The following is a 14,466-nucleotide window of genomic DNA, read 5'->3' as shown; positions in this document are numbered from 1 at the left end:
TTAGTATCGAATAACATTATAAGATTCTGCAAGTCAGCATTTTCAGCCTAATCTAATTTTTGCTTCCCATTCATGAGTCACCACCATTCTGAGTATATTTTGATAGCAAGTACAAAAGTTAGTATGGAATGACATTTTAAGATTCTGCAAGTCAGCATTTTCAGCCTAATCTGTAATTTTTGCTTCCCATTCATGAGTCCCCCACCATTCTGATCCTCACCACCACCACCACCGCCACCCTTAGTAAGAGCTACACACCTGCTTCATTGGCTTGTCATGTTTAGAATAAGTGCCTCAGAGCTTCAGCCTTCTTGCTAAATCTAATGCATTGCTTTTATATACAATTTCTCATCTTATGCTTAGCTGGGGGGGTTTCTAAAGCTTGGGGCGGGGCAACGTTCCCTGGCCAGTCTTTCGGTACACTAATCTTTTTCCTTGCCTCTGGGCTTACCAACGCCTGGCTTTGCTTCGTGCAGATTTAACCCAACGCATTACTACGACAACATGGGGTACGAGATGAGCGGGTGAGTAAAGCCATGCTGTGTGGTATAGTCAAACCATTTCAAATCGTCCGTTGAGGTGTTGGGTCTGCAGGTCCTTTCCTCCTCTGCTCGGCCACACTGGGTCATATTTTAAAACATATCGTTGCTCAAGTTCACATATTTGACAAGGCTTTCGCATGAGTCTGGGGTATTTACAGGGGTAGTTTTATGACCCTGGTGGTAGTTTGCCCCTTCCTCTGTACCGTAAACCTAAAAATTGCCCAAGTTCACATATTTGACAAGGCTTTTGCATGAGTTATGGGCATTTCCAGGGGTAGTTTTATGACCCTGGTGGTAGTTTGCCCCTTCCTCTGTACCGTAAACCTAAAAATTGCCCAAGTTCACATATTGGCCAAGGCTTTCATATGAGTTTTGGGCATTTCCAGGGGTAGTTTTATGACCCTGGTGGTAGTTTGACCCTTCCTCTGTACTGTGAACCTAAAAATAACACTCACTGAACCCGACTGACCCCCTCTTTGACCTTTAAAAATAGTTGATGTGTGAATCAAGTCTTATAATACCAGCCACAGTCGCAACACCCATACCTTCCTTTCGTATGTTAGCTATAGGTGACATATGAGAGAAAGGTATAGGTGCTGGGACTGTGTGGCAGAGCAGAGAAACGTTGCCAGATTGTCGTACTCAGCCAATTATATTTCCCGACTTCCTACCCCAAACTGTCTCCTGGGCTCCAACAACGAAACTCATGTGTGTGTGTGTGTGTGTGTGCGTGTGTGTTTTGAACTCAATACTACTACGTACTTCCTTAATTTTAACCCTGAAATCCCAAATGAAGACACAAACACACACACACACACACACACTACTATTGAACCAAAGCCCAAACAAGAACAACAACAAGATGCAAACCCACTCACTCACTGTACATAGAAAACAACATGAAACAAGCTTTTTACCTTGTCGGAGCAGCTTATTTTTTTGCTGTTTTTATTTTTTGCCTTTGAACTGCCTCCCGTGCCATAAAAATACACACACACACACACACACACAAAGCTTATTTTTTTGCCATTTTTATTTTTTGCCTTTGAACTGCCTCCCATGCCATAAAAACACGCACACACACACAAAGCTTATTTTTTTGCCGTTTTTATTTTTTGCCTTTGAACTGCCTCCCATGCCATAAAAACACACACACACACACAAAAAAACATTCCATTATTGACGATACACGCACGAAGCTGACAATCTCCCTCCCTCCTTCCCTGGCAGACCCGCCCCTCCACCTCGCCCATACCGTGGACCCGCGGCAGCAAGGGACAACTACTACTGAGCCCCTCCCGTTCCTCGCCCTCCACCAGGTAATGATAATAATGAGTGCTTCCCTTTCTTCCTTCATTCCTCCTCGTGTCTGTTGCAGCAGGACACGTATGTTTGCAAATTTGTACGGACCATTATTCCTATTAGTATCCGTATCATGAGAAAACTTATAATTCATTCATAGGATTTGGTGAAAGAAAAAAAATCCTCATCTTGGAACTAAACCTTTCAGCAGAATGAACATGCATAAAGTCCCACTCTACTATATTTAGGAGCAGTAAGTAGCGGGCTTTTTTTTTTCATTATTTTATTTATTTTTTTTTTTTTACGCCCTTGCACTGTCTCCTCTGCTGTAAAAAAAATAATAAATAAAAATAAAAATACTACTCACTTCGGTTAGCCAAGGTTTTGCATCAATATTCACCCCAGTCATTTACTCATAAAGTGCGTTGGCATTTCAGGAGACTTCAGGCAGGGGTGTCCTTCATCCCACCCGGGTGATTGATAAATCCTCTACCGACAATGACAACGCAGCAGGAAAAAAAATAATAACATCAATTGTAATGTGAGGTAAAATAAAAATTCATCTAGCAAATAAGTGCATCATAAATAACAGCAGACTTCCTCGGCTAAATTCGTGAGAGGAAATTACATGCGCTGACGTCAGTGCTTCCCGAGTGACTGTGACGGGATTCCAAAGACTTTTTTATGCTTAACCCGGTAGCTGTGGGGACCATGTTTCTCTAGGCTCCTCTAAGCAAATTAATGAGAAAAAAATCATCGCTCATACAAATCATTATATAATAGATAACAACGCATTTGTAATCAATTGGTGCATCCTCTAATTTTTGGGGGTTTATGCTAAGACAAAAATTTGGCCCGTCACTGGTACGAGGTAAAGCCACAAATTTGGCCTGTTGCTGTTACCGGGTTAAGTGTAGTATCTAATTCAAGTGTCCTTTACCCTGCCACAAGAAGCTCTTAGTGGGTGTGAGCAGTGGTGAGCCCCGCCATGGGAAGCTGAAGCCACTCAAGACCCAAGTAAAATATCGTCCTTCGTTGTTACAAAATCCACTGTTACGAGATGGTGCACGAACCTGGTGGTGATGCTGCACTCACCTATTTTTGTATCGTATCACTTTTCTTGGTATACTATTTTCTTCAGTGTTTTCCTTCCATACTTTTATATACCTAGAAACTTTAAACATAACAGAACTTTGGGAATACTTGGTAATAAGCCTCTCATGTAAAAAACTGACCTGTATTTTAGCTCCACACCTCAGTCAATACATCTTAAACATAGCCTGTACAAATTTAATATTTATAATCTAGATGTAATAATTGTTTCATTTTTTTTCAAAGCACCAAACCCCTTGGGCAAGTATTTAACAAGTTATGAACAACGTTGCCAGGCTATCGTACTCTGCCTCTTGTGTTTGCCGATTTCTGACGCCAAAACTGCCTTCATATATGGTTATCGTTTATATGGTTAATTATTGGTGTTTCTTGGCAACAGTTATGGGCCTGAAACCAGTAAATACCTGGCTCTGAGTACGATAATCTGGCAACTGTGGTTATGAACAGTATCGCTGCATCATGACTTGCATAAGCTAAGACACTAATGTAAATTCGAGCAAATAATGATTTACAAAATTTGAGCACCAGTTTGATTTCAACACAAAAATCTTCGGCCATGCAGTGTGTTTGGTAAGGGTCGGATGAGCTATGAATAAAGCTCGTGAAGGTAGAACGTCTGTATTTGATGTTTTGAGACTGGTCAAGTGGCTGGAGCAATTAGCCAGAGGGAGGAGGCCAAGGACTACACTCAGACTGCTCAGTGTTCAGCCCTTCAAGGTGCTCCTGCCAAGACTGTATCATATTTGAACACTCTTTGGTGACGCAGCACACTGACAGGAGCCACACAAACAACAAACAGATCTCGGTCTACACTCAACATTACCTCAGGAATATTATGCAAATGAAATTAAGTATCATTTCCCTTTACAAGACTTAGAGAATATAACTTAAGTATTAGTAATAATAATAATAATAGTCCGGTTGATTGTTTTCCAAAGCATCAATTCTTCCATGGAACTCATTAGTACTTGGAACAAAACTAAACAATCAAATATAAGATTTTCAATATCCTCTACTTATTCAGGTGACCTAACTACAAACTCTAAATATGATTATAAAGATATGATGGCAAAAATGACAAATATAATTCTATGATATAAAATTGCTATGGAATTATCACAGGGAAAAAAAACAAAGAACTGACCAAGGAAAGCCAGGCAGGGTGGGGGAGCAGTCACCATGTGGAGGAGGTGAGGAGGCAGGGAGGAGGAGAGTTTTCAGGGTGAGGGAGAGGATGCTTCACCCGGCCAGCTTCTTCCCTGGAGCAGAACACAAGGCACTGAGAAACGGCTCAAACTTGTACAAGCAGCATGGAGGTCTGCTGGGTCAGAGCGTCAAGCCGAGGAAGTGAAGAGCCAGGACAAGGAAGTTCAAACCCCAGTGGAGGCGGGTGATGTCAGGAAAGGCTTCTGGTCTTAAACCCCAAACAGTGACCCTAACTAAGCCTAGGTAAAAAGGTGACAAGGCACAGAAGACAGATATACAAGCACTGTTAGTTGAGCTTTTATAGTGTATGTAAATATGAGGAAGAGGAGGAGGTAGAAGGGAGGGAAGGCCATGGAAGAGAAGGATTATGGGTGTAGTGCTGAACAGACCTGCACCCATCAATTATTTGTGACTCATCAAGAGGCATACGTATACTTTTGTGAACTATACCGGTAATCCTTGTCTTTTAAGTTCCTCAAATAAAGCAATAAGAGGAAAAAGAGAAGAAAACCCCCAGAAAGATCTACCTCAAAACAAATATTAAGCTAGAGCAATGAGAGGGGAAAGAAAATAAAGGAAAAATCTACCTCAAAACAAATATAGCTAGAGCAATGAGAGGGGAAAGAAAATAAAGGAAAAATCTACCTCAAAACAAATATAGCTACAGCAACAAGAAGGAAAAGAAAATAAAGGAAAAATCTACCTCAAAACAAATATAGCTAGAGCAATGAGAGGGGAAAGAAAATAAAGGAAAAATCTACCTCAAAACAAATATAGCTAGAGCAATGAGAGGGGAAAGAAAATAAAGGAAAAATCTACCTCAAAACAAATATAGCTAGAGCAATGAGAAGGAAAAGAAAATAAAGGAAAAATCTACCTCAAGACAAATATTAAGCTAGAACAATGAGAGGGGAAAGAAAATAAAGGAAAAATCTACCTCAAAACAAATATAGCTAGAGCAATGAGAGGGGAAAGAAAATAAAGGAAAAATCTACCTCAAAACAAATATAGCTAGAGCAATGAGAGGGGAAAGAAAATAAAGGAAAAATCTACCTCAAAACAAATATTACGATAGAAAATGAGATAGGAAGGGGAAAAAGAGGAAACAAATACTCCAAAACGAATATTAACCTAGAGCAATGAGAAGAAGGAAAAATAAAGGAAAAATCTACCTCAAAACAAATATTACGATAGAAAATGAGATAGGAAGGGGAAAAAGAGGAAACAAATACCCCAAAGCGAATATTAACCTAGAGCAATGAGAAGAAGGAAAAATAAAGGAAAAATCTACCTCAAGACAAACAGAACAATGAGAGAGGAGGGGAAAAAAAAAGGAAACAGCTACTCCAAGACAAATTAAGCTAAACAGCACATGCAATATCTGATGTACATATATATATAAAAAAAACTCCTTTTCAACAAATCATATCCTCTTGCTGAACGGTCGAAAATTAGGGAGGTCAACACTACTATCAAAACCTTGTGCGCTGTAAACTCATCAGGTCATTACGCGGACGTTTGTACTTCAAGGAAAGGAGACTGGATAACCTTCTCCCAGCATGTAAAACCTTCCTATTTCTTCTTGCTCTTTTTAGCCGGCTGCTGCGAGGGTTTGTTTTGGGACCGACCACCGACACCGTTCTCAGCAGCAGCCTTTTTCCTCTTGACCCCATTTGTGCTCTGACTCCTCACGCTGGTTTTGGTTGACGACGAGAGAGTAACTGGCGGTGAAGTTGATGGGGGGCTCGTGGGCACATCGTCATCCCCGCTCTCTTCTCCTGATGTGTGGCCGTTTTTGGCTCTCTCTCCGCTTCTTGGTGTGGCTTCTGCGTTTGCTTCCTCCTCGTCACTTTTCTCCTCTTCATTCTCCTTATCCAGCTCCTCTTTAAGGGATGGCATGATTCTGAAGTCCCTGGTGGTGCTGAGCTTCATTCCATGCATCAGATTGACATTGGACTTCCGAGAGAGAGCGATGAGGTTATTCTCGTACTGTTCAACCGCGAAGACGAGGGAAGGGATCAGCTTGGACTCCTTCATGGCGCGGGCAGTAAGAGCCGTCCCTTTCTTGGTGTTCTTCCCCAAGGCGGAGGCGTCTCGCTGAGTGGTCTCGATGTAGTTGATGAAAGGGTACACTGGCACACTCACAAAGTCTCCAGACATCTTGACCAGCTTCTCAAACTTCTCTGATAGCTGGGCATTGCCACGCAGGCGGTACATCTCAAGGTAATACTTTACATACAGTGAGAGTACAAAGTATAGCTTGGTGACTGTTGTGAGAGTGTGGTCGACTATTGACCCTGGCGGCAGAGCAGACTGTATGATCTCGTGCATGCCAGAGATCACGGCACTTAATTTACTGATCACACACAGCTCCACCTTGCTCAAGTCATAATCAACCGATGTGCTGAGACTGGCCTTCATCTTCCTGATGGCCAGCTCCACCACAGCCAGCACTGAGTCCAGGTGGTTCAGTGTGACGGCCAGCACAGTGAGGGCCGAGTCCTCCGTCACCACGGAGTACTTGTCGCTGGTCTCCACCTCTTTCTCCTCATTGTAGTCACCCAACTTTGAATGAAGTTCTCGTGCCAGTTCCCACGTCAGTGTGTGTTTTGCCTTCACCTGGTCTGACAGATGAAAGCAGAGCTCCATGAGAGCATCGGTGAGAGCAGTATTATCAAAATTTTGTTCCTTGCATACATTTAGCACCCACTCTTGCACCTCACGCAGCTGAGGGCAGCTGTGGTCCATGGCCTGGGTGATGGTGCTGAGCATCTGAACCAAGGTGGTTGCGTCCTTCAGCAAAGGTGTGCGGTCCTTGTGGTGCAGGATCCTGTGCAGCATCTTTTGACAGCGTTTTGCAATTTTATGTAGCAACACACTGGGAGAAGACACGTCAGTTTTTCCCAGTATATCCTTAAGTACTGCCTTCAGCTTGTGCTTGAAGTACTTACAAAAAATAGATATAAGTGTGGCCACAATGTTGAGACACTGCCTCAGCCTGGCCACCTCCCGTGTGTCGGAGCTGTCCTCCCCGCCCACACACCCGAGGCACTCCTCCAACAACACTTTGGCGATAGTTTTTAAGGGAGACAAAAGATTTTTCTTCTCAAGGCGAGTCAGCCCCTTGAAGGAAGACAAGTTGTCTTCCACAACACTTAACAAGTACATCTGGAAGGCATTGTTGTTCCCCAGCACCCTGTTGAAGGAGTCATTGCCGCCCTCCTCTCCCCCCCCCTCCTCGGCCAGTGTGGTGGCCAGCATGGTGGCCGTCACCCTCAGGTTCAGGTTGCTTTTAAAGGGCGCCGCCGCTGTCTTGCTTGATGGCCGTCCTTTGCCCTTTGACCCCTCCCCCTTCTTCCCGGGATTCTGAGCTTTTTCAGTCACCAACTCAACAATCTTCTGCTGTGACTTGAAGAGAGCGAGAACCATCTGGATTGTCTCGCGTGACTGCTTGCTGGTGAGGAAGGTGTATTCCAGCAGGCTGTCAAACACTGCCGCCATCACCTGGGCACTCAGCAGGTTCTTCTTCCCTGCAGGAGAGCCAGAGGAAAACTCTCCATTTGTATTAATGCCCATGTCCCCCAAGTCACACCCCGAAAGCTTCTCCGTCAGTTTGCCAAAGAGTGAACAGATCTCTTGGACGACCGTGTCTGCATTATCATCGTCATCGTCGCCGACTACCTGCTCCCTGTTGTTGTCGTAGTAGGCCTGGCAGGCAGCGAGGACAGACAGCAGGTCACCGAGAGGCTCCACCAGGGTCACATTGTTTCCCTGGACCTGGATGACACGCTTCAGCTGGACGGGGTTGAGAGCGTCCGGCCGCAGGTCCATGAAGGTGCGTGTGTGCTGCAGCAGCATCTCCATCACGCTCACCAGCACCCGGGAGTTGCTGACACACACGTCGTACAGCCCCTGGTACAGTGTGACCTTCACCTGTGTGTGCAGACAGGCATATAAGAAGAGATTTTTAATGCCTCAAGAAATCGTACTTTTGAATGTTATACTTGAAGTGTAATGTTTCAGTGAAATATCTGAACTTCGTGAGTGTAATTATCTTTTTGCAGTAAAGGAAGCAGCTTAGGGGAAAATAAATGAGAAAAAAAGCCCATCCTTTACAGTCAGACTCAGCTATCATGTACGACTGGGTGGGGACCACTCAGGAAGTCCCGTGGCCATAGCAATACCAAATCTTATTAATGTATACAGAATATTTGATACACTATTTCAAACAGTACATAGCTGACATATGAGACAGAGTGATATACTAGGAGTGATGTGGCAACACTGTGAAGACGTTCGGGCCCCTCTAAAATTAACTTTGCCCCTCTAACGCTAACTTCGCCCCTCTAAAACTAACTTTACCACTCTAAAACTAACTTCACTTCTCTAAAACTAACTTCACCCCTCTAAAACTAACTTCATATTGTGTCGGACTACAGTGAGGGAAGCAAGTAGTACCTCATGTTGCTGAGAGAAGCATCGCCGCAGCAGACCCAGCAGCTCCAGACACAGCGCCTCGTTGGTGGAGCTGTTGAACACCGAGTGGACATCAGCGCTGACGGTGGCAGTGCTGAGGGACGAGGAGAAGGACATGGACACCTGGGAGGAGGGCAGCGTCCCCATCACCCGGAAGAACTTCATGAACTGCAGGAACCCTCGGACAGCAATCTGGCGGCTCTCGACCTTTCTGGGTTATAAGAGGAGGTCATTATGTTTTTCCAATGCATGTAGTGAGCATGTTTAACTTTCATCTTCACTCTGACTTTATATATGTGTGTGTGAGGCTGACATTTATTTCTTTAACTTGCATTCATTTTTGTATTAGGTATTATATTGGGTTGTAACTTTCCTACTACTGGTGATGATGAGGAGGAGGAGAAAGATGGCAGAGCACAGTCTTTATAAACTACAAAAATTAGCATCATAGGAACAAAAAACCTAAGAAAAAAATACAAAATAAATAAATAAAAGTAATAAAATAATAAATATGCGCATACATAAATAAAAGTAATAATAACAATAATAAATAGAAGTAGAAAGATGGCAGAGCACAGTCCTTATAACCTACAAAAATCAGCATCATAACAAGAATAAACTTAAGAAAGACAACTAAAAACAAACAAAACAAAAATAATAATAATAATAATAAATAAAAATCAGTGTTGCCAACCTCGAGAACAGCATCTTCTTGAGTATCATCATGAGGGCGTCCTTGAGGGTCATGCTCATCCTCAGCAGCTGGTTGAGGGAGAGGAGCAGGTGTGTGGCCGTGCCCAGCGAGAGGGGCTCCATGCACTCCAGGGCCTTACGCAGCACGTCCTGGTGGTCTATCAGGGCCCAGGGCACCATGCGGACCAGCTTCTCCAGGATCACTGTACACCTCAGGGGCACGACACATTACCAGGGGGCAGTGTTCACTCTTTAGGTGTGTTTCAACTCTATAAGTATTTTTTTTTCAGTACAGGGAGCAACTCAAGGGCAACAAAGAAAAAGTGTAGAAAATAAAGCCTGCCAACTGTTGCTCCCACAAAGGAAAAAGCAAAGAGTAGCCAAAAGGTACGTCAATTTTGGATGGAGAGGTGTCTTGATACACTCTTCTTGAAATTTAAAGGATATATGCACCTTTTTTTACAGCAAGGGAGGCAGCTCAAGGACAAATAAAACAAAAACAGCAACAAAAAGCCAACTAGGCACCACTCCAACAAAAGAAAAAAAAGAATGAGAGGACAAGTTCAGATGGAGAGACGTCTTGATACTCTCCCCTCGAAAGAGTTCAAGTCAGGAGGAAATACAAATGAAAAGAGAGGCAGAGAGAGACTGAGAAAAAAAAGCAAAACTACATAATAATGAAATAACAGCAGCAGGCTTTACCGATGTACTGCCCCGGCGAGGAGGACGAGATGACGAGGTTGCAGAGATGTGAACAGAGAGACAGAGAAAAGCAAAGAAATACACAATAATGAAATAACAGCAGCAGGGTTTACCAATGTACTGCCCCGGCGAGGAGGACGAGATGACGAGGTTGCAGAGATGTGAACAAGGAGACAGAGAAAAGCAAAGAAATACGCAATAATGAAATAACAGCAGCAGGGTTTACCAATGTACTGCCCCGGCGAGGAGGACGAGATGACGAGGTTGCAGAGATGTGAATAGAAAGACAGAGAAAGGCAAAGAAATACGCAATAATGAAATAACAGCAGCAGGGTTTACCGATGTACTGCCCCGGCGAGGAGGACGAGATGACGAAATTGCAGAGTTGTGTGATGACGGACTGTGTGAGCTGAGGCTGGCGCTTGATGATGCGGGGTAGCACCACGCCGGCCAGCTCCACCGCCCGCTGGCTGGCGTATGTCTCCGCCTTTGTCCCGCCCCCGGATTCCAGCAGGATGAAGGCCAGCTGCACCACGCCATGACTCACCTGCCACAGCAAAACCCCATGAAATTATTGTATGACGATGAGTATTTGTGATGATTCTCCCACGTAGTAAAATACAGGGCCACAATATGTCAAACAATTTGTATGCACTATTTGGAAGCACTAGTACTCACACCAGATAAAAAAAATCTACGCTGGAGGAGTAGACTAGAAAATTAAAATGAAGTGGGGTTGGAAAAAAAATTGATAAGTATCTTTCATATGGATTTTTTCTTTGTATAATTTGGGTCATTCATCCAGAGCAGGTCCCCCCTTCCTGATTTAAGTAGTACTTCCCCATAGATAATCCTGCAGCCCCTCACCTGGTCCCAGCCCAAGCCACAGTTCTCCACGGTGGTGATGAAGGCACTGTACACATCACAGTTGCTGTCCCAGGCCTCCCGCAGCCACTGGCACTTGTTGGCGTGCTCTTCCTCACGGAAAAGCTTCAGGAGGCAGGACTTAAGAGAATCCAGGATCTGAAATTCCATGAAAATCTTACTCACCTCGGCCACCCAGCAGGGTTGCCAGAACACACCTATCTTAATGACAAAAACAATCTTTTACACTCTAGTTTCAAGAATAAATTCCCCAAACTCATGATGCTGAAAAGGGCCTGCACCTGGTCTTCAAAATCTTGTGAATGTCAGTGCCTCCACTACAAAACAAATCCTGAATGCCCACCTGGTCTTGAAACTTTTCAATGGAGGTGAGGGAGAAGGCAAGTGCCAGATTGAAGGGGGTGATGAGCCTCTCTGTGAGCCAGGTGGAGAAGCGGATGTGCTTGAGGTAGTCTCGCACCAGCTCAGGGTTGTCCTGTGCATGGTGCGTCAGGTGGAGGATCACGGTGCCCTTTGCTTCTGTCAGGTCTGTCTTCCTGCTGTCCTCTGGGGCAAGAAAGTGTGTTTTAAATAAAGAGGACATACACCACACCAGTCAAACAGCTACAGTCATCACTTCTGCTTAGAGATCTAAAGCAAGGCAGCAGTGTGATGTGTTGAGGAAGTATTGGATGTTGTCTGGGCACAGCATTGCAAAATATGTGGAGGGGGTCCTCACCAATGGCTTCCTCATCAATCAGATCTGCAGTGTTTATGTCTGAGGGGTCTTCCTTTGCTTGAGAGGAGCCCAGCTTGAGGTCCTGTTTGTTGAAGTAGTTGATTACCATCTGAAGCACGCGGCCAAGCAGGTCGCTGTGGGCCACCAGCAACAGTTGGTACACGAGGGGCGGCACACTCTGGAAGTCCACCTTCTTCAGCACACGCTCTGCCTTGTACATCACATCCTCCAGCTCCTCCTTGGGCAGGTCCATGTCCCTGGGGCGGGAGGATGAGGTTAAGTCAAATAAATGAATGAGTGACAAAGACAAATGGGAATGAGAAGCTATTATAATGCCATAAAATATTATTCATCCTGGGAAAAAAAATAAATAAATAAATAAAATAAAATAAAATAAATTAAATTCCTCCCTTGAACTTTGCCATGTAGTAAACACAGCATGTATACAGTATATATATCACATGGAATGCAGGCAGGAGAGAGAGAAGGACTAACTTTATGACTGAGAGGAGGCTGATGGCGGTCTCGGCCGGCCAGGGGAGGTCACACAGGGTCTTGAGCACTTTGTACCGGTAGTCTGCCCCCGTCATCTTGTGGCCCTCCACGGTGACCTCCTCCTTGCGGCTGACACTCGTGATAGTCTTGGCCATCAAGTCCACCCATCTGATGACCACACAACACAAGTGAATACCTCCATGCATATTTACCCACTTACAAACACCCCCCATCTTCAAGCATTGGTATAAAAAATAAAAATAAAAATAAAAAATAAAAATAAAACATTGGAGGTGTACATTTACCTCCATGGATCCTGACATGGTTCCAGAGACATCAAAATAGAGGCAGTGACTGTATAGCACATACCTGCCCTGGAGTGTCTGGCCTTCGGTCACCAGGTCCACATACTGGTCCACCAGCGTCACCAGGGTGTGGCTGGGGAAGGTGTCCACATGGAACATCAACACGGCCACCAGTTCCCGAGTGCTCCGCTCACTGCCACCAACCTCAGCCCTCACCACATGCAACACAGCCTGGTACACCTAAGAGCATGCACACACACATAATATATAAATAAAACAACTAAATACAAACAAAAAAAACAAAAATATATCAAGAACATATAACAAAATAATGTAACAAATGATATAACTCTTATATTCACAGTAATTTATAAAAATTTTGTGTGCAAGGGTTTGTTAGTCCACGGACTCAGTATGCCGAGGCTTCAGAGTCCAGGACCGTCGCACCTTGAGCCTGAGGTTGGTGCTCTCCCGGGTCTGGCAGGTGAGGGCCGAGAGGACGCCTTGCACCCACTGCGGCCCCTCCACCTTGTACACCTGCTGCTCCAACACCTGAAACACACCCCAATAATAATAAATAAAAACAATAATGATAAGAAGATGAATAAGAATAAGAACTGGTTTATACATTGCTTGGGAGGTCTAAGGATGAAAATCTACATAATGCATAAGGTTGAAAATCTACATAATGCATAAGGATGAAAATCTACATAATGCATAAGGCTGAAAATCTACATAATGAATAAGGCTGAAAATCTACATAATGCATAAGGATGAAAATCTACATAATGCATAAGGCTGAAAATCTACATAATGCATAAGGCTGAAAATCTACATAATGCATAAGGCTGAAAATCTACATAATGCATAAGGATGAAAATCTACATAATGAATAAGGCTGAAAATCTACATAATGCATAAGGTTGAAAATCTACATAATGCATAAGGATGAAAATCTACATAATGCATAAGGCTGAAAATCTACATAATCTACATAATGAAAATCAACACAATGCATAAGGCTGAAAATCTACATATTGCATGGGAGGTCTAAGGCTGAAAATCTACATAAAGCAATAATGGAGGAATAGAGTACAATGAGTAGTGATGAGGTGTGGAAGGATGGAGGGAGAGGATGGGGCAGTGTAGTGTGAGGTTGACAAGTGGGCCTAAAATTGTAAGGGTGGTGTGAATGTTGCTGTGTGTGTATGTGTGTGTAACAGGGACAGGAGCAGCGAGTAGAGGACTTTTTTCATTAGTTTCCTTTTGTTTGCCCTTGAACTGTTTCCTCTACTGTAGTAATAATAAAAAATAAAATAAAAACATCCATCCTATCTGACACTGGTTAAAACTTCAGAATTACACCCAACTCAAGGCACTGGACCCTAACTTAACCAGCGAATCTGCGAGCTGCAACTCCACTGATTGACTGACTGACGAAGCAACTGACTGACTGGCCTAAACTCCTCTGGGTGATGTGAATATTGATGTGTGTGTGTGTGTGTGTGTGTGTGTGTGTGTGTGTGTGTGTGTGTGTGTGACATCCATCTTGTCTGACACTGGTAAAAAAAAACTCTAGAATTACACCCAACCCAAGGCACTGGACCCTGACTTAACCAGAGAATCTGTGAGCTGAAAAGGAGAAAGAAAGAAGAAAGGAAGGAACGAAGGGAGAAAGAAGGGGTTAAAAAGAAAGAGAAAGAAAGAAAGGAAGGAAGGAAGAAGGGGTTAAGGAAAGAAAGAAAGGAATAACACCCACGAAAAAAACAAAACACAACAAGACTCAACCTGTACAGTACCAGTATGACCACAAGACTAACACACACACACACACACACATATACACACACACACTATACACACCTCCAGCACCCACTCATCCTCAGTGTTCAGCAGAAGGTCTTGCAGCTCCTCCCATTTCTGCGCCTTGATGAGCTGCCCGATAAACTTGTCCAGCTTATCAGACATCTTGAACATCCGCCGCCGCCCGCCACTCTCTGTCAAGGCCGCCAAGTTATCGTACTCATCA

At 43.9% G+C, this 14,466-nt stretch overlaps 2 protein-coding genes and 2 long non-coding RNA genes across 55 annotated transcripts in view; 2 read left to right on the top strand and 2 right to left on the bottom strand.

The window, feature by feature from the left end:
* Positions 1–457, top strand: part of LOC127008358 (uncharacterized) — a 5,028-nt gene extending 4,571 nt beyond the window's left edge. For both annotated transcript variants that reach the window (XR_007761043.1, XR_007761042.1), the window contains exon 3: positions 198–457. This is a non-coding gene — a long non-coding RNA (uncharacterized LOC127008358). The remainder of the gene's footprint in view (positions 1–197) is intronic.
* The window catches only part of LOC127008357 (uncharacterized), a 17,407-nt gene extending 13,929 nt beyond the window's left edge, over positions 1–3,478 (top strand). For both annotated transcript variants that reach the window (XM_050880324.1, XM_050880323.1), the window contains exons 5-7: positions 477–524; positions 1,773–1,861; positions 2,282–3,478. In XM_050880324.1, the coding sequence (XP_050736281.1) occupies positions 477–524; positions 1,773–1,833 (109 nt within the window). In that variant the 3' untranslated portion in view covers positions 1,834–1,861; positions 2,282–3,478. The remainder of the gene's footprint in view (positions 1–476; positions 525–1,772; positions 1,862–2,281) is intronic.
* LOC127008360 (uncharacterized) lies at positions 689–1,765 on the bottom strand. Its single transcript, XR_007761046.1, has 2 exons — positions 867–1,765; positions 689–752 (listed from the first exon to the last, which is right to left on the bottom strand). It is a non-coding gene; the product is annotated as an uncharacterized LOC127008360 (long non-coding RNA).
* LOC127008355 (Fanconi anemia group I protein-like) lies at positions 3,289–14,466 on the bottom strand. Of its 50 annotated transcripts, none has more exons than XM_050880271.1 (14): positions 14,301–14,466; positions 12,885–12,989; positions 12,502–12,677; positions 12,133–12,300; positions 11,638–11,894; positions 11,263–11,465; positions 10,902–11,057; positions 10,374–10,581; positions 9,334–9,535; positions 8,622–8,850; positions 5,336–8,096; positions 5,101–5,216; positions 4,867–5,040; positions 3,289–4,808 (listed from the first exon to the last, which is right to left on the bottom strand). In XM_050880271.1, the coding sequence occupies exons 1-11, from the start codon at positions 14,412–14,414 to the stop codon at positions 5,736–5,738; spliced, it is 4,179 nt and encodes a 1,392-aa protein (XP_050736228.1). In that variant the 5' UTR covers positions 14,415–14,466; the 3' UTR covers positions 3,289–4,808; positions 4,867–5,040; positions 5,101–5,216; positions 5,336–5,735. The 50 variants fall into 50 exon arrangements, with proteins under 50 accessions (XP_050736228.1, XP_050736236.1, XP_050736231.1 ...); XM_050880279.1 differs by having other exon boundaries at positions 5,159–5,216; XM_050880274.1 differs by having other exon boundaries at positions 5,101–5,158.

Source organism: Eriocheir sinensis, chromosome 37 (genome assembly GCF_024679095.1).
Source record: "Eriocheir sinensis breed Jianghai 21 chromosome 37, ASM2467909v1, whole genome shotgun sequence".
NCBI lineage: Eukaryota > Metazoa > Arthropoda > Malacostraca > Decapoda > Varunidae > Eriocheir > Eriocheir sinensis.
Note: the sequence above shows the minus strand (reverse complement) of the source record. Positions and strands in the feature narration are given on the sequence as shown.

Excerpts from the sequence above, each read along its gene's own strand:
- LOC127008355 (XM_050880272.1), bottom strand. The coding sequence starts at position 14,414 with ATGTTCAAGATGTCTGATAAGCTGGACAAGTTTATCGGGCAGCTCATC. Across the intron at positions 11,466-11,637 it reads GATTGATGAGGAAGCCATTG|AGGACAGCAGGAAGACAGAC; the intron begins GTGAGGACCCCC and ends TTCTTGCCCCAG. Across the intron at positions 8,851-9,333 it reads AAGAAGATGCTGTTCTCGAG|AAAGGTCGAGAGCCGCCAGA; the intron begins GTTGGCAACACT and ends CTTATAACCCAG.